Below are 22,600 nucleotides of genomic sequence, written 5' to 3' on the forward strand. Positions count from 1 at the left end.
CCGGTTTCTAATAACCCCATGTGGTCGAAACTTCCGGAGCCCTTCACTACGGCGTCTCTCATAGCTTGAGTCGCGTTCGGAAGTTAAACCCCATAAGTTAAACTACACTAACCTATGAAACAATCCTCAATCGAACGTTTGGGGAAAGGGTATGTAGCGATGCAGTATTTATGTCACGTCGTCGCCGTTGTCTCTGGGCTGCATCTGTGACACGTTTCAGGAGTCGCACAAAATCGACAGTGAGAAACGTTACCTACCGGCTTAAGACAACTCGCACGCCGCACAGGTGGTCGCGAACACCCAGAGTGGAATAGAGACGCCATTAGTGGCGTCTTGGACGTCGCTATACTCACACAGGCGGCAGACATACACAGGTACAGTCGCGAGCAAAAAATATTAGCACAGATCACTGGCGACCAGATTTGGCATATCTCACCACGCGGCGCTGCGGTTCGCAGACCTGCCTATCGGGCCGTTTCCATGTTTGCAGGCTAGGGATGGGGGGGGGGGGGGGGCGGCAGGAAGTAAGCTTTATCAAGCGTGCACCGCCCGAGCGACGAAGTGTCGACCCTACGTGACTGCGCATGCGGCATTTATTTTGGCTCGGTTATCATGTTCACAGATGTCTTCTTTTTATTACTGCTTTTTTTATGTCCGCGATGGCTTGTCAAAAGGAACTCGCGGGAACAATAGATGATAGCGCTGCTTTTAGCCAGCAATTTTGCTGGTCCGTGACAATTCGCTGAACCTCCCTAATACCGTAGAATGGGAATGGCCCGGCACTCTCGTTATCAGCCTCTTCGCCACCCGCAGCGCCACGCGTTGCCATTCCGACGCTCCGGTGTTCCGTCACGTGTGCTAATCTTTTTTACTCGCGACTGTACCGCTTCAAGAGGAGACGGCATCTAATTGTAATATAAATTCAGATAGGCTTGATTTGTAGACAGAGTTTAAAAACCACGAAAAAAACACAAAGAGAGCCTCACAGTATACTTGAAACTAATTTTAAAGAATAAACGAACCGAACTACATAGCAAATTTCAAAAGCTGCGCATTTCCGAGCCTGCCAAGGTGATAATATTACAAAGATGATGTAAAATCTTCATAATCACATTCTAAGAACAGAAGGATAGCCACAGCTTCGCGCTGACCCACGAGAAAACGCGAGATCACGCTCTGATGGCGAGAACAATCGGAGCAGCTAAGTTAACTGAGCAGAGGTTCGACCATGCCGTCACCTACCAAGGTTTTCGACCGGTTTTTCCTCCTGCCACAGGTTTGTCAATTTCACTCGCGTGCCTTGATCCGCGCCTGTTGCGTGAGCAACGTGTCTTTACTTCGTACCCAATTTCTGGACGAGTTTGTCCTGCGCTGGCTCCAAGAATGAAGTCAGGAACTCGAAGCTCTTCTTTCCTTCAGCTTTTAACTCCTTGTTTTCGTCGGCGCCGTATTGATCCATCACCTGGACGAGAGTGGACACTTGCATATTGTTCAGTGCACGCAGACAACCCACATCATCATCGTCGTCGTCGCTATAATCATCATCATCATCATCATCAGCCTGACTACACCTACTGCAGGGCAAAGGCTTCTCCCAAGTCTCTCCAATTAACCCTGTCCTTTGCCACTTCCGGCCACCGTATCCCCGCAAACTTCTTAATCTCATCCGCACACCTAACTTTCTGCCGTCCCCTGCTACGCTTGCCCTCTCTTGAAATCTACCGTTACCCTTAAGGACCAACGGTTATCTTGCCTTCGCATTACATGCCCTTCCCAAGCCCACTTCTTCCTCTTGATTTCGACAAGGATGTCATTAACCCGCGTTTGTTCCCTCACATACTCCGCCCGCTTCCGATCTCTTAACGTTACACCTATCATTTTTCTTTTTATAGCTCGCTGCGTTGTCCTTAACTTAAGCTGAACCCTCTTTGCTAGTCTCCACGTTTCTGCCCCATAGGTGAGTACCGGTAAGATACATCTGTTGTATACTTCTCTCTTGATGGATATTGGTAAACTGCCATTCAAGATCTGAGAGAACCTGCCATATGCGCTCCACCTCATTCTTATTTTTCTAGTTATTTACCCCTCATGATCCAGGTCAGCTGTCACTACCTGCCCTAAATAGACCTATTCTCTTTCTACTTCCAGCACCTCGCCACCAATTGCGAACTGCTGTTCTCTTGCTAGACCGCTGAACTTTGGTTTTTTGCATGTTAATTTTTAGCCCCACCGTTCTGCTCTGCCTGTCTAATTCATTGATCACGTTTTGCAGTTCATGTCCTGAGTGACTTAGCAAGGCAATGTCATCAGCGAATCGCAGATTACTTAGGTATTCTCCATTAACTCTTAACCCCCGACTGTCCCCATTTCCGGTCAAGGAATACCTCCTGTAAACAGGCGGTGAATAGCATAGGCGAGATCGTGTCTCCTCGCCTGACACCTTTCCTTATTAGAATTTTATTGCTTACTTTATGGAGGACTATGGTAGCTGTGAAATCGTTGTAAATATCTTCCAATATTTTCACATAACACTTCTACAGCCTGATTCCACAATGCCTGCATGACTGCTGAGGTTTCTACTGAGTCGAATGCTTTCTCGCAATCAATGAACGCTATATACAGAGGCTAGTTATATTCTGCGCATCACCTGACTGATAGCGTGAATATGATCTATTGTCGAGTATCCTTTACGAAAGCCTGCCTGATCATTTGGTTGATTGAAGTCTAAGGTTGTCCTGACCCTATTAGCGATTATCTTATTAAATACCTTGTACGCAACAGACAATAAGCTGATCGGTCTGTAATTCTTCAGGTCCTTGACGTCTCCTTTCTTATGAATTAAGGTAATGTTAGCGTTTTCCCAAGCTCTAGGTACGCTCGACGTCACAAGGCATTGTGTGTACAGGGTGGCTAGTTTTTCGAGCACAATCTCTTCTCTATCCTTCAATAAATCTGCGTTATCTGATCCTCACCAGCTGCTTTCCCCCTTTGCATTGTTCCTAAGGCTTTCTTTACTTCCTCCTTCGTTACTGGCGGGATGTCCCACTGCTGTGCTCTACTGCCTCTCGCAGTAACATTCTGATTACAATCGCTACTGTATAGATTTGTGTAAAACTCTTCGGCTACTTAAACTATCTTATCCATATTGCTAATGACATTGCTTTCTCTGTCTCTTAGCGCATATATCTGGTTTTTACCTATGCTTAGTTTCTTCACAGTTTTTAGGCTACCTCCACTCTTTAGAGCATGCTCGATTTTCTCCTTGTTAAACTTCCTTATGTCGGCTGCCTTGCGCTTATTTATTAACTTTGACAGCTCTAATAGCTCTATTCTGTCTATGGAGGTAGACGTCCTCGTGCTTTGGCGTTTCTTAATCAGACCTTTAAGACCGACCCACATGGAGCGAACAGACACTGCGAATTTCATGCGGCGCATCGGAACGTCGACGCGCTGTCGCCGTGCTGCACCACATACGGCGAACAACAGGCGACCGCCGCCAGACCGCAGCCGTCTTGATTTCAGTGTTGCTAACAATGGCATGGCCTTAATCTTAGTAAAGTGCAACAAAAAGATTTTAAAACTTACTCTAAAGCCATTGTTTATTAGAGAGTGGCAAATGGAACAAATTATTTAGATTTGCTTCAGTTTAACAATTTTGTCTTTATTTATCAGACCGTAGGGTAGAGTTGGCAGAGTAATACTCGGTGCGCGCTAATTTGGACGCCATGTTGACTGTGGTTGGTTCGTAGAATCAAAAGCGGCGGGCGGAAGCTAGATGCGGGAGCAGAGCGCCCACATTGGTCCGCGCTGACACCGGAAGCGGCGAATTGGAGCTGTACAGCTCGCATTCGCCGCTTCCGGTGAGCAGCCGACCGGCAGGCGAACGTATCAAGCACGGCTTAGTCGGCAGCGAACGGCCGCCCGGCGGCGGCCGTTAGCAGGTTTTTCGCGAGAAAATCGCTCCATGTGGGTCGGCTGTAGTCTCCTGAGATAGCTTCCCGGTATCCTGTCGAACCATCCTACCGCCTACCTCTACAGCGCACTCCGTGGTGATATCTGAGACGATCGTTCATTGTTTCAACATTACGTTCGTCTTCTTCAGATCAGCGGAAAATCTGATCTGCAACAAAATCCTGAATTCATTTACTTTCCCTTTTAATGCTAACTCATTAATAGACTTCCGCTTCATAAATTTCCTGCGTTCCCTTTTCTAATCTAAGCTAATGCGAGGCCATTGGGGCTCTTCCACGTCCACTTCCTGTTGGCTCGTTTTAGAAAGAAGTCATTCATGATCTGCAAATTATTTCTATCTGCGAACTGCACTAATAACTCTCCCCTGCTGTTCCTAGAACCTAAGCAATAGTCACCTACCGCCTGGTCTTCAGCTTGCTTCTTGCCTACCTTCACATTGAAGTCGCCCATCAGTACAGTGTACTGCGATTTTACTTTGGTCATTGCCGATTCCTGGCCACCATGGCATGATGTAGGCGCGTAGGCCTGCACCACCTTCAGCTTTTACGATAGAGTAGCTTTGCTATATGGAATCGAATACCTAATAAGTTATCAGGACAAACTAATATGAATAAAATATTTCGAAAGTGATGCCATAACTGTCTACTGCGGTGAGAAAGGATGGCCAATTACATGAAAGCGCCAGATGCAGTAAAAGTGCCGCTTTAGGTATAGCTTCATGAAACGGTGAACTCAGCTAAAGTGAGATTGATCAATAGAAACCAAGGGCAAATTACATCGGCCCGCCGCAAATAATTGTTATGCGAAAACATTTCTTTAATATGCAAAATGCGCTCCAAGAACCCTGAAAATATTTTTAACTATATTTTTAATGTGTCGCGGTGAAATGCTGAATAGGAATTAAGAACGAGAAGACGTTCAGTTTTCGACCAAAGCGCCTTGTGTCAAGGAACACGCAGTTCGAAGTTTTACACTTCAAAATAGGCGAGCACAGTTTCATGCACTGGTGCCTTATGACTTGCCTCGGGCGCACTGACGCCCGCCGAATTCAGCGGACGCAATGGCTGGCCCGACCCGCCCACACCGGTTTCACGTGAACGTATTTGTATTGGGCATTCCTTTAAGAAAGTGCTTGGTTTTACGAAAAGAGGTGCGTAAGAAAGGGATACTGAGCGCTTACGTTCGGAATAATGGGGGACTTCTTGACGGTGCTAGGGAGCAGGACCCAAGCCAACTTGTCCAAGGTCATGCTCAAGGTCTCCTTAAACTTGTACACGGTACCTTCCGCTTCACTGCGTTCAAGAAAGAGCTTCTTTTAGTTGAGATGCATCGAACAGACAGACTGAATTAGTTTGGAGAAAAAATTTGAAGGACGATTAAGCTTAGTCTTTAAGAGTGGGACGCGACAGCGTGTTGCAGCGTTGCCAAGGGGTCCACAAAATGCCATCGCCAGTTCGGCGCGACGCCTTGCCCGAAGGAAAGGAAACAACGCCTGCCTCTCATATCTCGGTGAACACCCGAACCGCGCCGTAAGGGAAGGAAAATGAAATGACAATTGGTTTTAAAGAATGAAAATGACGCCTTTCTCTCTTATATCCCGGTGGACACCCGAACCGCGCCGTAAGGGCCTTAAGGATAATGAAATGAAAATTGGTTTTAAGGGAAGGAAATACGCCTGTCCCTCGTCTCTCGGTGTACACCCGAGAGGAATGGACACCACAGTACATGTCTCTAAAGCACCCTTCTAAGACAACACCTGTATTCACTAGACGCGCCTTTGTTCGTTCCAAATTATCGAGCTGGCGTGGCGTAGCGGTTACCGTGCTCGCCTCGCACTCCGGAGGCCCCGGTTCGATTCCCCAACTCGACCAGTTTCCTGCTCGGTTTTATTTATTTATTAATGCATCTGGGATTTTACGCTCACGGCCAACGCCGTCGACACCGGCTCTTCTGCGACACGGGGCCCTTAACGCTGTCGCGTTAAAATAACGTGGGTGACAAAACGGGATGCTTGCAGCCACAGAAAAAAAAGATACGTCACAACCACAAAATTTTAGTTCCCTCAGAAGTGGCACATGCTGCAGACCTCTTTCTCCCGTTCTTTCACTCCCACCTTCCTCTCTTCCCTTACGGCGCGGTTCAGGTGTCCAACGAGATATGTTAAATAGATACTGCGCCATTTTCTTTCCTCAAAAAACATAAAAACCAAAAACCTGGAGGCTGAATTAGTTTGGAGAAAAATAATGTGGGTGGCAACACGGGGAGGTTGCAGCTACAGAAAAAAATATTTCGTTTGGTTTGGTTATTTGGGCTTAACGTCCTAAATCGACTCAGGCTATGAGAGACGCCGTAGTGAAGGGCTCCGGAAATTTCGTCCAACTGGGGTTCTTTCGCGCACTGACATCTCACAGTACACGGGCCTCTGGAATTTCGCCTTCATCGAAATTCAGCCGCCACGGCCAGGATCGAACCCGCGTCTTTCGGGTCAGCAGCCGAGCACCATAACCGCTGAGCCACCGCGGCGGCCAAGCGGTTCCGGGAAGCGGCAGTGGGTTGACCACAAGGCTTTCGCCAAGCACACTTTAGAATTTCCGAAATGTCTTCGGTATCTTTTTTTTTTTTTGAGGACAGGAAATGCGCAATATCTGTCTCCCACAGCTGCGAAGCAAATAGAGCGGGGGCTTGGGAAGCAGAGGGTAAAATTTTTAAATTGGAGTTTGAGGAAAATAAATGCGCAGTATCTGTCTCGCACATCTCGGCGGACACATGAACCAGAGGCAAGGCGCATAACTGCCCTCATGGAACAGTAGACACCTCAATCGTGCTTTAAGCTACGTGGCGGTAGTGACAGATGTGCGCTGCATGCTTTGGCATTGACGACGTTGTGCCACAAACGATGCCACCTGCCAGGGTGGCAGGGTGGGTGGGGACTTTAATGTAGATATAAAGACAAGCGGGAATCTCTTATCACTTATGCGGGAGAACATCCCGTTCCTCTCGCTTGTAACGGCTCCCACAGCTGTGACAACCTCGCGAAATACTTGCGCAGACCTCGTCTTTGAGAAACAGGCATTGGTGCAGCAAGTCGAGCATATATCCATCTATTTCTCCGACCACAAAGCTTCCTTCATGATAATCAAGATCTGTTAGTGGAGTGTCTTGAAGAAGGAATATGTGTGAAAAATAACGTTGTCTGTAATTGTACATACATGTCTTGCTCGAATTCTTTGCCTCAATCTATCGAAAAGCTGTAACAACTGATGAGCTGCGCTCAAATTTCGCATTAGGAAGTAACGTAATGGTCAGCAATTTTTTTTTTGTTAACAATAACATGTATTATTCTGTATTAAAATGGGGTACCACGACACGTACAAATCTTGAAAGAATACATATACTGCAAAAAAATGTTCGAGCACTTTTTAATGTAGGTACCGTATAATTCCCATACTTCAGAGCTATTCTTGAAAGCAAACATAATACGCGCGTTTAATCTTTATACCTATAAGTTAAGTCCGGCGTTCAAACGGGACGTGAAAGAAAATCTCAAGTTTTTACATGAATTATCAGATCTCGATAAAAACACACATTCCTACACCACCCGTTACACAGAACCGTGGAAGGTGGTCACTGCGCGGGCAAATTATTCTAGGCAAAAAGTGTTGTACACACTGCCAACCCTTTTAAATTCATTCCACAAACCAGGTATAGATTTACATACAATTTCTGTACGAACCCTATGCAAACGTTTCATTAACAATCCTTGCTTACAATAACAATTAAAAGTGTTACCTTGCCTTTTGTTATGTTTACCTTTTGTGGCTATCAAGTGTGCGTGCTTTAATTTTGAATATTATGCTTCCTGCGAGTTTTTTGTTTTTGTTGTGTTTGTTGTTCTATCGTTGCCTGCTTTTTAGGGAGGCTGCGGGCTTATAGTGCCTAGAATATAGTGGGTAGTGTGTCGACCGCGGCCTCCAGGGTGGCACCGGGAGCAATGAATGCCGGCGGCCGCCGCGAGGAGCGCTGTAGAGCGGGTGGGTGCGGGCCGCGCTCCTACCGCGCTCTGCAACTGCTGCAAGGGGACTGCTCAATTTTTGCTTTCATTAAGCTGTAACAGACCACAGCTTTCAGCTGTTCATCTGACTACAAGTTTCAGGGTTTGTTTTGAGTTTTTGACAAGAGTCGGCGTACTTAACGGTTGTATCTTGAGAAAGCTTGTACGAAGTTCGGCGCGCAACCGAGTTTCAAACATCCGTGCTCACAAAGGAAACACGGGATTTCTATTGTAGCGACGATTGCATGATGGTCTCTGTTTTGATACAAAAACAACTTGAAATACTGCAGTTATATTACCTTGCATTTATGCGTTCTCTCTGTGTACTCTACATTTGCTGACAAGTACACACATTAAGTTTTATTCATACCTTGTGTATGTGAACAACGCAGGCAACAAAGTATCGCAACACTCGTTTTTATTTACAATGAACAACAAACGCGGGGAAATGGCAGAATTGCACGGAGACTAGGAGCATTCACTGGCGGCGGCGCAGTTTAAGCAACTTTTGCCGTAGCCTTTGCGCTTCCCTGTCTCTGTTGAGCCCTTTAACAAAAAACCGAAACCTCAGAAGAGCATAAAACTTTACAGCATCTGTTAGAACTTCCTTTTCATGCTCTGGGCAGCCAAGTTCTGGAAAAGACACTGCCTGTAGTTGACTCAAAAATTCAACTATATTCGCTTCATGGAGTTTGTTCTTACTAAAAAACACAGTAAAGGCATCTTCCATAGCCTTTACGGTAGTTGACAAGTTCTGGCTAGGGTACACGAGGCCCCCATTGTCAAAATGGCTAGTAAAGTACGAAGCAACATCGGCACTAGCTTCAGATTTGCTTACACAAAGGCAGCCTGCACACTGTGGACAACCATTATTGGTAATAATCTTTCTTCCTACATAGCCTGTAGTATAATAGATTAAAGCACTATTGCTCTTTTTTTCTGTGTATGATGCATGGCCAACACTAGACGCGACAGCTTGAACTGTATCATGAGCTTCATTGACATTTCCGCGGTCAAGGAGGTGATCTATTTTCTCTGAAAGGAGCCTACTCGTTTCATCACATAGCTCATCTTGACTTAAAAGTTCTCTCATTCTGCAAGCCGTATAGCATCAGATGGTGCAGTAAACATAGAAACGCGTTCTTTGTTCGAGCGGTAACCGCTTTTGCACAGCGGCACAAAGCAAGTCTTTTCTTTGCCCTGCCGCTTTGGCTTCGACATCTTTCTGTGCCGTTTATAGACAGGCAAAAGAAAACAACAATCCTGGACTCACTCCATGAATTGACAACACTGTAAACGACACGGTGAACACACACGCACGGATACACGATCTCACACAACGCTCGCACAGAACCCCGATGCAATCCGAACGAAACTGCTAGGAGTACGGAACGGCTCGCATGTGCGAAGACCTACGCAGAACAACAAACGCTGTACCTCGCTGAACAGAAAAGACGTGCACAAGCGGGTTAAATCACGCACGTGTAGACCAACCGCTTGCTGCCTTCCGAAGCAAGAAAGGCGTGCTGGCCGCGTCGTCTGCTGCGGCAGCACCCTCCTAAAGTCAGAGTTCCAGTGACTTTACACGGATGGATGGATGGATGGATGGATGGATGGATGGATGGATGGATAGGAGCGCCCCCTTTGAAACGGGGTGGTGGCAATTGCCACCATGCTCAGCTTTTCTTTATTTATTATTTTTTTTGTTTACTGTGTTGGCAATTCTCATTAAGATTCTCCATCAACTTTGCCTACGGTTTCCTACTATTCTAACCTTATGCCACATCTCTGCTTTTCAGCCACCAATCCTCCAATCGCTTTTTGCTGACTTCCACTGCAGATTTATTTACATGACCATTGTTATCTTTAAACCCTAGGGCCTCAGAAAGAGTGACTGTGCCCGCATCGACATCCGGATGGATACCATCACATTTGATTATGAGGTGTTCAATTGTTTCCACAGATCTACCACACACTGCACATGTGTCATCTTCTTCGTTAAATTTCTTTTTGTAGCTGCGCGTTCTAAGACACCCTGATCTAGCTTGAAAAAGTAGGGCACTGCCTCTTGAGTTATCATAGAAAAATTCTTTCCTGATCTGCCTTTTCCAGAATCGATATAGTTCTACACTATGTTTCTTTTCCATTGAATTCATCCAATTTTTAACTTCCGCGTTTTTAACCTGTCGTTTAATGCTCTTTCTTTCTTTCTCCGTCCTCATGACCGGCATACTTACTGGTTAGTTTTCTAGTTCTTTTCCGCCACTGTGAGTCAACGTTCTTTCTGTATAAATATTTAAATACCTTAGCTGCCCATCTGTTATCGTCCAATTTCCTCAGGCGTTCTTCATATAGTATTTTACTCTTAGCTTCCCGTGCCTCGAACGATGCCCAGCCCATATCCCCTTGTACTGCCTCGTTTGTGGTTTTGCCGTGGGCACCTAGTGCTAATCTTCCAACAGCTCTCTGATTTACGTCTAATCTCGACTGAACTTCTGCCCTTAAGCACAGAACCGCATTGCCGAAAGTAAGTCCCGGCACCATTATTCCTTTCCAAATACCTCTTAGTACTTCATATTTGTTGTACCCCCATAATGCCCTATGTTTCATTATCCCGGCGTCTCTTCGTCCTTTTGCCCTAAGAGCCTGTTCATGCTTTTCCGTGTATATCTGCCCTTCGTTTAGCCATATCCCGAGGTATTTGTATTCGGCCACTTTGGGTATTTCGTGGCCTTGTATTGTAAGCACCTGATCAGTTGTATCGTTAAAAATCATCACACCTGATTTAGTTGCGCTAAAACTGAATCCTAGAGCGTCTCCCGACAAGCAGCGCCCTCTGTCGCCATCGGTGGGCATTCATTCCAAACGGCGCCACCCCCTCCCATAGCGCAGCGCGGGCGGTCGCGGGCTTCAGTCAAGTCGCTTGTCAAGCGGCTCTTATCCGCAGTCTCCCCCATCATTCATGGAAATAAAGTTATTAATTAGTTATTAATTAATTGTACTGAGTGGTTATTATCATCATCATAGCCTTACAACGCCCGCTGTAGGACAAATAACGCCCCCATTTCTCTCACCTGACGGGCTGGCCATCGAGAGCGGCGTTGGACAGTGCGATGACGCCTTTAGGCACGCGCAATGTGAGCTGAACCGCTGCCGTCCAGCCGCTCTCTTCGAAGCAGGGAAAGACCGCATGGGCTTCGCTAGCCTTCAGTTCCATGCGGCTCAGCCTGCGTATTTCAGATGCATGAAATCATTGATTTAAACAATAGGCCACACTTGCAGGTATGCAGTGCATCATGGCTCACCATACAATAGCTGAATGGCTTGCACCGATAGTGACAGTCATTGTAAAAACGCTGACCGATCGAATCAGCAGGAAACGTTTCCTGGGTGCAAACGGTTACACATCAGGAACCCAGGACGGGCCACGTCAATCGGTGCGACACAGCTGTTGGCATCACTTCTTTCCAGAGGGAAGGAAGAAGTCAGGAATTAATTTTTAACAGCGATGCTGTTTAAGCAAGAGGTTGTTCCGTTTAGTCGTGCGCAGCGGTGGCTGTGTTCGCGGTAATGAGATCACCCATGAACGCCTGACGCCACCTGTCGGAGCGGACGACAACTATGGTATTAGTTGCCCGCTCCGACAGGGGGCGTCAGGCGTCCGTGGGTGGTACTGAAATAACCACTTGTAGATATTGATGACTGAGTGTTCGTTGATCTTGGGGGTGAGGGGGGGGAGAAGGGGAAGGGCGGGGACGACAACAGATAGAAATGACGAGTATAATCACGGACAACTTCGTCGAACCAAACTCAAACAGCATCGTATCATCAGTCTTACACGAGAGTGTAATCTGCCCTACAATTTTTTTAGCACGATATCCGTTGACAATGTAGGGGCTTTTAACGTCGCTAGGGCTACTTTAAGGCTTAGTGGCGCTTGCTATAGAACAAAAATTAAGGACGTGCAGCCAATATATTAAGGTGCTAGTAGCAGCGTGCGTGTAAACGCAGTTTGTCAACAAGAAATTGGTGTTATGAAAATTTACCGACCCTTGTAAATAAAAATATGTGACCACTGTCTGCACGCGCGAAGACATCAAGTATATGCCACTAAAATCTGGTAGCGTTCGTTGTTGCGCATAAGCTTCCATTTTATTCCGAATAAACAGACCCCAGATTTGCGAACGTCAGCCTGTGTCGATGCTCATGCCGTTTTCATTAGGCTTAGCACCATATCATGCACACAAAATCTATCACGCGCTCACAGCGAGCTACCCCGAGGCCAGCAGAGGCTATTCTTCGTTTCTGCAAGCATGGTATTAGTTGGGCGACAGTTCGCCAGTAGAAGCAAAGAGCGCTGAAAGGCACCGAGCCATTCACAGTCGCTTTCTAATGGCAAGGTACTATTTGGTCATTCGAAAGCGACTTTAAGTGGCACGAATCTGTGACTCATTGCCCTCAGTACCGGGCCTTGTTGGCATGTTCACAGGACTCTCTTATGACAAAGGCCACATCTTCGCAATTTAAAAAAAAAAGATACTATTTCTGAGTTGGGGCGGTTTTTCTTGAATGGTACAGCAACTGGGCTCCAGAAAACACGCCAGAAATGAAAATTTTGTTACTTTGTTCAATATGTCTGACTACCATAAAATTTCGTGAGCAAAAACAAGGTAGTCATTTTTTTGTATCCGAATTTATCGCAGAAGTGTACACGCACTGCAGAACGCGGGTAACTAGCAGCAAGCCACAATTTCAATGAGTCTCTAAGCGCCGTCTTGCAAAATGCTTCTACAAGGTCAGGGAGGGGAACGCGGGGGGGGGGGGGGGGGGGGGGGGAGGAGAGGCTTCTATAAAAAACAGCACTGGCTACCATGTATTCGACGAAAAAAATGTCAAAGTATTACACTGTGCCTGCGGGACCGCTGCCCCAACCAATGCCCCCTCCGAAAGTAGCCCATAAATTCTCTCCTGTGGAGAAAATCCCACCTCTAAAGCTGGTGGATCTGCGCAAGCGCGCACTGCGTTTAACCTACAGCCGCAACCAGCAGAGCGCGCCACTCACGCTGCGTCAAATGTGATGGGTCCGTCCTTGCCGGAGCTCTTGTACTTGTGCTCTGTGATCAGGGTGTACGTTTTGTCTTTCTTGAGCGGCTCCTTGACGAGCACGACCAGGAAGTCTTTGCTGTGGCTCACGCTAGTTATAGCCACGGCCACCGGAGGCTTGCCGGCACCGCCCGATACGTCCACGAGTGCCATCAGGAGATTCTCAGAGGCGCTTGACTTGGCTTTGAGCACCAGCTTGCTGGTATCCTTCGTGGGCTTCAGCGCGACCTCCACTCTTCCCTTCAGCTTGAGCGTGGGGCCGAGGCTAAGTCCTGTTGAACGAGAGGGAGAGATTAAAGTTCAGGGTTTGAGCAAAGAAGGCGGGGAAGCTAGTAATGTCCGTGTTTCTAAGGCAACGCTTTTGAGACGGACTGCATATGAAGAAGGCATGATCTTGAGGGAGGTAGTTAGATGGGAAAACTGGTATTGATTCATGTTACAAAGGCAGTGTCTGCTGGTGTCGTTTGTGTATTTAGGTTCGTTCGTTTCGCTAAAATACGGCTGACTGGCTATGCTAAACTATGGCATTTGACAAATTTCTTCAGACAAATTTCTTCATATGATCAAAACATACCAGTATCATTGGGCCTGTGCGCCTTTTTTCTTGTCCTAAATGATATACCCTCAGTGTTGTAAGTTAGCAACGGAGAGGGCTAAAATAAGGACAGCGAAAACAGCAAAACAGAGACCCAAAGCTCGTACAGATGAGTGGTTTGGTTGGTTTATTGGGGTTTAACGTCCCAAAGCAACTCAGGCTATGAGAGACGCCGCAGTGAAGGGCTTTGGAAATTTGGGCCACCTGGGGTTCTTTACCGTGCGCTGACATCGCACAGTATACACGGGCCTCTAGAATTCAGCCTCCATTGAAATTCGGCCTCCACGGCCGTGATCGAACCCGCATCTTTTGTGGTCAGCAGCCGAGCGCCATAACTGCTGAGCCACCTCTTCAGCCGCGGAGGGTTTGTGTTGGACGCGTGGTGGCATGTAACGACACATTGACAGCCGAGATTGTCGAGCGGTTCCGTAAGTGTAAAACCCAGACGATAAAGAGGTGTTTTTTTCCCTGTCTCCAAATAATACTGCGTACGATATTATCCGTTGGAGCACCTAAGAGAGCACTACGCCACTTCACGCGATGCGTGCAATCTAGTGACCTCTACTTCGTCTCTGACGTCTATTTGCTCCTTCTACGAAGCTGAATCTAAGACTGGCGCTCATCCAACACGGGCCCGCAGTCATTGTCACATAGGGTTTTAGAAAGCTATCACTCTTATAATCCTAGAGTACACAACTTTTTCTTATGCGCGGGTTGCTGCGTTTGCGACTTTTTTGTGTACCGGTCGATTGCATCTCTGCTCGTCGTCCAGTGGGCAGGCGGATATGACGACACGTCTATTAGTTAATTCCGCTGGAGGCCAGCGGAGAGCCTTCTGTTAGCTGACATTCGCGCGCGTCACGTTTAAATTTCTTTTTTACAGTTTCGAGCACGCAGTGTACGAATCGAAGCTTGCGTACGAGCGGGGATCATGGCTGAGATGTATATAAATTTACAAAACCTAGGTTAAAGTTGCAGAATGTTGAGCCACAACATCTCGGGTGAAGATCAGAGTTATATCGCCTCTCATGGTGTACTCATACTTAATAGGTTTTTTTTTTTTTTTCCTGTAACGACTTCAGGTTTCATGCACGCGTTACTATCACGACCCCAGCTACGGTGTCACTTTACCGCGGCCCCAGCTACCCAGAATCCGCAGAAGAGTGGAATCGGTTGTCACATTTCTGTGGTATTTACTACCTACTTACATGCCAATATCCCTGGCCTGTACCCCTAAATGGATGTTCGTAGTGACTCGTGTTTCTTTGTGTACTTATACATGCAGGCTATGCACGCATGTCTGAGGGGGGTCTTAAATTATGCAATCTTCTTTCATTTTTTTTTTTTGACGGAACTATATGTCGTCTCTTTGTGCAGAGTCGACGGGCGCCGTATAAATGCAATACATAAGTTGCCCGGGTCTCCACTTTGCCCACAGGGTGGTAGTAGACCTGCCCAACGTGAGCTACTGATCGTAGAGAAGGTTTCAGAGTATAGGGCGCGCATGTTAAGGCTGTGCTTCAAGGTGGTATATCGAGGCCTCTCTAGAAGCATCGACATTTCTATCGCATACATAGAATGAAAGCAAGTGGTGTTCCGGATCAGATCAAAGCGCCACATATAGGCCGTACACCTTACATCGCTCAGACACTCTGCACTACAACAGATGCATATGTGTGTCACATGAACAATCGCTTCTTGAGAGCAGTTTCGAAGGTATCCTTTTGTTTCGCATAGCTTGTAGCCAACCGGTCAGGCAGAATTCAAAAACGGAATTGAACCGACGCAGGGTGGTAGCGAAGCACAGTGCCCCGCGAAATGGTGACTGCAGCTCTTTGAGATAGGGAAAGATGGCGGGTGCATACTCCAAGCGCGAATGTTCCACGTGCAGCCTTTTGTGTCATGTGGTGCGGCTTCTCTGCCCGTACCGTCCTACGCTCCTGAAACCGAACTCGACCACCAGCAGAGTTGGTTCAACGTGCCCTATGCTTAGGGGACTCTGGAGAAATTGAAGCTTCAATGACCACCGCGTTTTAATTACTGTAAGGTATCAATGATGCTGTGCGGCATTGCACTGTGTGGTTAACCCCGTGAGCTAGAAACCCTCCCGTGTTTTCTCAGTAAGACGAAGACCGAAGCGGGAGGCGCGAATGACGCCAGCTTTCACTAGCGGCAAGGAGTAAGAGGCTGCTTGCCTGGACCGGACATGCATACTGTTGTGCTTTTGCCCACATTCCGCTGGCCTCTCTGGAAACCAGCGCCCCGCGCCCGCCGTCGCGCAGAGCAAGCCCAGGCTCTCATCGGACATGTCGCGGCTTGCAGCGTGAATCATCCCGCCTGGACGGCGCGGACCCTTCCTTCTTCCCCTCCTCACCGTCGGTTCGAATTCCTACGGCGCTTCGCCGGCCGCCCGTTCCAGTCTGCAAGCCTTCAACGGCCGGGCGCCTCTCGACCATTCGTCTAATTTGAACGGTGGCCAGTGCCATGACCTGATTGGAGGATTTGAACTGCTGGCTGCCGCAACGGACACCGGCGGCTATAAAAACGGAGCCGCGCTGAGCCCACGCAGCAGACGGGCAGCAGAAGAGCCATCACGCCGGAGCTACGCTCGCCGCCGGGCGCCGCCCTTCTTTGTGCTAGCCCGTGGGGCTCTTGGCCTTTGTATCTATCTTGTAAAAGCTCTTGTACATATTGTACATAAACGACCTTTGACTCACCGTCGCCTCGACCGTTCCTTGGCTCGGAGGCTCAGTCCCAACAATACCAAAAGCACGCGCTGATGACGTGCGTGTGCAGGACGACGCAACGAATAGGGAGAACGACGCAACGCATCGCGTAGGAGGGGTGACGCAACGCGCAGGAAGGATGACGAAATCGGTGCCGACTGCGGCTTCCTACGCCATTCGCGAACAAGGCGACGGGAAAAGGGAAGGTCGGTATCCGTGACCAGACTTAGCAACTCCGATGTCAGCGCTTGGACAAGAACAAAACGCGCGCAAGCGATTACCTCGCCGGGTCAGCGCTTTCGCGTCATAGGGACAGCGAGTGGCATGCATACCTCAAGAAGCTCAAGGAAGGACGTACAGTGCAGGCGGAGATGATTCAGGTGCTTTGTTCGGTCGGGCATTAAGTTTCACGAGCTCTTGACAGCAGTTCGGCAGGTTCCGATCCTTATATGTGACGCTAGCATGGGAAATTAGGAATGTTCCGATAGCGTGCGCGTCACGTGCAGAGAAGGAATTTAAAGTTTTTGCAGGTTTTTTTTTTTTTAATTTAGAAAAGTTTCATAAGCGCGTCAAGTATGAGGGGCCTGACACGCCGTCACCGACTAACCATTCTGGTCGTTTGTCGTGATTGGGTCCACGCTGAACGCTGGTTGACTCCTAGGGCTTAACACTGAGCCTGGGGGCCTGGTTTGAAGTTGTGCTGCAAGGTTCGGTGCTCTGCACCATCAGCCCGGTCGAGAGGGGAGTCTCCCTCTGTTATACAGTTCCAAAACTTTGCCTGTTTTGGAGTTCATGTATCATTCCTTGTAATTAAGTTGTGCATAAACTTCTTGTTAACCACGTAACCTCCACTCAGTCTAAGTCTACCCAGAGACACGCCCTCACCAAACTCATACATACTTCCGATATACCTCCGCCAGACGTCCTCCAAGAACTTCTAAATCAATACTTCCCCACATACCCTCCTGCAAACCACCCTGATTATGCAGGCCCCCCTAACGACCAGCTTGGCCAGCCCTTTAAAGAAGCAGAGGTCCAGGCTGAACTCCAGGCACTTAGCACGTTCTCAGCCCCCGGCCCAGACGGGGTACATAACAAAGCTCTCAGGAAGCTCGACGCAAATCCATTGCTGCACTTACAGAATACTGTAGTGAGTGCTGACAAGTGGGCACCCTCCCACCACAATGGAAACAGGCGAGAGTCATCTTCATACCCAAACCTGGCAAAACTCTGCTCACTTCTAACGTCAGACCCATCTCCCTCACATCTTCTGTTGGCAAACTCATGGAGCATGCACTCCAGAGCACGCTTTGCCAATACCTAGAAAGCAACAATCTCATGCCAACTAGCATGTTTGGATTTCGACCAGGGCTTTCCACACAGGACCTTTTCTTGCAGCTAAAATATCACATTCTCGACTCACAGACCTCCGACACTAAAGCTATCTTAGGGGTGGATCTCACTACGGCATTTGATAACGTTACAAACTCAGCAATCCTAGAAAACCTTACGACCCTGGGAGTCGGCGCCAGGATGTACAGCTACATCCGAGACTTCCTCAGCCACCGCACAGCCACGTTTACTTTCGGCGACCACAGCCTACCAGGGATCACGCTGGGAGCACGAGGTACGCCCCAGGGAGCCGTCCTCTTCCCTATTTTATTCAACATAGCACTTCTTCAACAACCTCGACAGCTAGCTCAAATTCCCGACATCCATTTAAACCTCTACGCCGACGGCATCACTGTCTGGGCAAACCATGGCAGTGATGCCGAAATAGAAGAACACCTACAATTGGCACTAATCACCATCGACGCATATGTACGGGAGCGTGGCCTGACCTGCTCCCCTTCAGAATCGGAGCTCTTTCTCTACCTGCCCAAGCAACACGATTAAGTCAATGCACCCATCTCCCTCACCCTAGGCACCCATCCCATCTCAATAGTACGCAAAATCCGCGTGCTAGGTCTAGTTCTCCACTCCCACGATGCGCACGGAGAAGTCATAAAGACACTTCAAACACACGCTCAACACACCAATCGACTGATTCGCCGCATAGCTAACCGCAGGGCTGGCCTACGCGAGCGAAACACGACTTGCCTCACCCAGGCTTACGTCATAAGCCGCACCACATATGCCCTTCCATACCTGCCCCTCAAACAGAAGGGGAGAGACCGGGTAAATGCGCTCCTACGTAGTTGCACGAGAACGGCTCTACGTCTTCCCCTCAGCACATCCAACGACCGACTCCTCAAACTCGGTGTACACAACACCTTTGAGGAGCTCAAAGAAGCTACCTTTACGACACAAATATACCGTCTATCCAACTCAGAGGCTGGTCGTACTTTATTGTCCCAGTTGAGCCCGACCCCAATTGCAGAGCCTACCGAGGGGGTCCCCCTTTCTGCTACCCTCCGCTCTAACCTCAACGTAACCCCCATCCCCAAGAACATGCACCCTGAGCGAGACAGGGAACGCAGAGTAGCAAGGGCTCGGGCCCTCCACAAACAGTATAGCGAGGACCATGAAGTGGTCTTTGTGGACGCAGCGGAATATACTGCAGGCTCCCGTATGGCCCTGGCGGTAGCCGACAATAATGCAAGGCTTATAACCTCCAGCTCAATCCTTATCAATTCGACCACAGAAGCAGAAGAGGCAGCCATCGCGCTTGCTCTGATTTCGACATTTGCCACAAAAATTATCTCCGATTGCAAATCTGCCATTTTAAGTTATGCCAAGGGCTACATATCCAGCACCGCTGCTCGTTTACTACGTTCCTGGCAGCCCCGGCGTCTCATAACCCTCATCTGGACGCCAGCACATGCTGGCCTCCCTGGCAATGAGGAGGCTCATTCCCAAGCCCGAGGTCTCACAATCCGGGCATGAGTCGAGCCCTTCTACGAGCCTCGGAGCGCCTGCTCTCCTTCCGTGATATTCTCTCGTACTACCGAGACAAACGAAGGAAATACGCACCCCCGGCTCCATCCCTCACCATAGCGCAGGCTGCACATTGGCGACAACTACAAACCCGGACTCCTTCATACCCAATACAGCTGCGTGCCTGATACCCAGACCAATTCCCGTCATTATGCAAACTTTGCGGCAAATCAGGAGATTTCTTACACACCCTCCTCACATGCCCCACCTTCCCTCATTCTCTATCATCAACCGCGGCTTAGTCTTACTGGCAGTCTCTTCTGACCAGCTCGTCCGCTCAAGACCAGCGCCGGACAATCTCCAGCGCTCACAGAAGGATTGCGCTCCAGGGGCTATCCTTCGCGTTGTAAGGGTGCCTCGTCCTCACATTGAGGAGGCATCCAAGTGCCATGTAGGGGGCTTCGCCCCCATGATTTACATCATTGGCAATAAATGTTTCCACCACCACCACCTTCGTCCCCAAGACGTTGTCCTTGCCTCTGCAAAGTTCCGTCTCCGACGGGTGTACCTTTCCTGCAAAAGCTCCACTACCCGCGACATTACATGTCACTTCAGCCTCCGGCTGGCGTCGACGGAAAAGGATCAATGCAGCATTACTGGCAGAGGCTATTTTCTGTAAAAAAGATTTCATCAGATGATAAATGAGCTGTCACCGACCCGCACTATTGTCACGAACTGCAATTACGCCAACATTCCGTATCTCTCAGCTGGATCACACTCACGATTCACTTGGCGCCATCATGAACATTACGAACTTGAACTGGCGGGAAAAATTATTGCTACACTGCAGTGATCCGTCTTTGCCACTGATTAGATGGCAACAGAGGCACCAGAAGCCAAATTGCACGGAAGAAAAATTCGAGAGTTGTCTTCGATATCCTTTTGAGAAATGCTTAGGCCATGTCCTGGCTCAGAACTCTTAGATCCCATCAGTTGGGTAACTCCACTTCAAAAAGTGGCTAGCTGCCGTAGCTGCTTTCTGATGGCTTACAGATGGTAGCGCCGTCTGGAAGTGGTAAATAAAAGCAATTGCCATGTGTCTTCATTGGCTTCTGAAAAGCTTTTTCTTTCTTGTTTCTTTTACCTCTAAACTTCCTACTACGGGGCCACTAAGAAAACTAAAAGAACAGTGCCGAGGCTCATTCCACTAAGACTAACGGGCTGTTGGGCTGTTATATTAATAGATTTTTGTAATGCATTTGGTTCATTGATTTTCTTGGCAGGCGGCTGTGCGGTTATCAACTATCACGAAGATTGCAACTTGAACACAGCATGCATTATTCCCCGCGAGTAAGGCGGCAACCCGTAAACAGCCGAATTTTGGCCACCTCAACCCACCGTTTTTTGATACACGGGCCCTGCGGGGTGTTTCGCAAGAAGTAATATCTAAGAGCTCTGGTATTGGCTTACCTGTAATGCTTAGGGTGACAGCATAATGTGCAGGCTTCACATCTGCAAGCAGGGGCCCATCGTGGGTCTCTTTGCCACTAGCCTGCTTTGTGGGCGCGGTATCGGTCACCGGCTTGTCTCCTCCCGCTCTCAAGACTCCTCTCGACTCTCTTCCTCCGCCACCGCCCGGATTCCCTCCTCCTCCTCCGCCACCGCCTGGATTCCCTCCTCCTCCTCCGCCACCGCCCGGATTCCCTCCTCCTCCACCGCCACCGCCCGGATTCCCTCCTCCTCCTCCGCCACCGCCCGGATTCCCTCCTCCCCCTCCGCCACCGCCCGGATTCCCTCCTCCTCCTCCGCCACCGCCCGGATTTCCTCCTCCTCCTCCGCCACCGCCCGGATTCCCTCCTCCTCCTCCGCCACCGCCCGGATTCCCTCCTCCTCCTCCACCACCACCCGGATTCCCTCCTCCTCCTCCGCCACCACCCGGATTCCCTCCTCCTCCTCCGCCACCGCCTGGATTCCCTCCTCCTCCTCCGCCACCACCCGGATTCCCTCCTCCTCCTCCGCCACCACCCGGATTCCCTCCTCCTCCTCCGCCACCACCCGGAATCCCTCCTCCTCCTCCGCCACCACCCGGATTCCCTCCTCCTCCTCCGCCACCGCCTGGATTCCCTCCTCCTCCTCCGCCACCGCCCGGATTCCCTCCTCCTCCTCCGCCACCGCCCGGATTCCCTCCTCCTCCTCCGCCACCGCCCGGATTCCCTCCTCCTCCTCCGCCCGGATTCCCTCCTCCTCCTCCGTCCGGATTCCCTCCTCCTCCTCCGCCACCACCCGGATTCCCTCCTCCTCCTCCGCCACCACCCGGATTCCCTCCTCCTCCTCCGCCACCACCCGGATTCCCTCCTCCTCCGCCACCACCCGGATTCCCTCCTCCTCCTCCGCCACCACCCGGATTCCCTCCTCCTCCTCCGCCACCACCCGGATTCCCTCCTCCCTCCGTCTCGTTTCCTCCACCCGGATTCCCTCCTCCCTCCGTCTCGTTTCCTCCACCCGGATTCCCTCCTCCCTCCGTCTCGTTTCCTCCACCCGGATTCCCTCCTCCCTCCGTCTCGTTTCCTCCCCCCGGCAAGTCTCCTCCCGCCGTCTCGGGGGGCGTTGTCTCGTTTCCTCCCCTCGTCACGTCCGCCGGCTTGTCTCCTCCCGCCGTCTCGGTGGACGTTGTCTCGATGCCGGCGACGGTGACAACACGCGGTCCGCGCGTGGTGTACCGGATGCCGAGCGCCACGCCGATCAGCACTGGTATCAGGAGTGCCAGTAGGCCCACTGTCACGGGGCTGACGCCACCCTTGCGCTTCTCATCTTTATTAGCTGCAGTAGCCTGCGAGGCGCGTTTGGGTAAAATAAGTTTAGGACAACGCAACTAACTGAGAAGCTTCTGCAACGGGGCTGCAAGTTTGAGCCAGTAGCTATGCAGCAGTCTGAGGCTGCCATATGCGACGCAGCAACAATGAAGAGGAGAAAAAGGAACAGGAAGGATCGACTTGAAAGTGAAACAATTATTAAACGTTACCACACGTCTAAGCGGGCATCCGAAAACCTGCGAACAATTGTCCTTCCCTGATTCGATTAACAACGCAATACATGGTCTGTTCTGAAAGTAGTAGGACTCATTTTTTAGACAAAATTTATTCAAGAGAATAGTACAAACGATTACAATTTTTCAAGGTAGCACCCTTCCGCACCTACTCACTGCTGCTAATGAGTTTTACAATTTTCGTACGCCTCCAGGAACGCCTGGACCGGAATGCTGTTTAGCTCCCTCGT

General features: G+C 49.4%; 1 protein-coding gene across 1 annotated transcript in view; it reads right to left on the reverse strand.

The window, feature by feature from the left end:
* Window positions 1–22,600, reverse strand: part of LOC149341458 (uncharacterized) — a 62,267-nt gene that overhangs the window by 24,195 nt on the left and 15,472 nt on the right. Inside the window, exons 2-7 of the mRNA XM_089542863.1 lie at window positions 21,608–22,154; window positions 20,795–21,124; window positions 13,086–13,398; window positions 11,098–11,250; window positions 5,153–5,264; window positions 1,345–1,462 (exon numbers count right to left, since the gene is read on the reverse strand). Of these exons, the coding sequence (XP_089398989.1) occupies window positions 1,345–1,462; window positions 5,153–5,264; window positions 11,098–11,250; window positions 13,086–13,398; window positions 20,795–21,124; window positions 21,608–22,154 (1,573 nt within the window). The remainder of the gene's footprint in view (window positions 1–1,344; window positions 1,463–5,152; window positions 5,265–11,097; window positions 11,251–13,085; window positions 13,399–20,794; window positions 21,125–21,607; window positions 22,155–22,600) is intronic.

This window comes from Amblyomma mixtum, chromosome 5 (genome assembly GCF_055824585.1).
Source record: "Amblyomma mixtum isolate Tamu chromosome 5, ASM5582458v1, whole genome shotgun sequence".
NCBI classification, from domain to species: Eukaryota; Metazoa; Arthropoda; class Arachnida; order Ixodida; family Ixodidae; genus Amblyomma; species Amblyomma mixtum.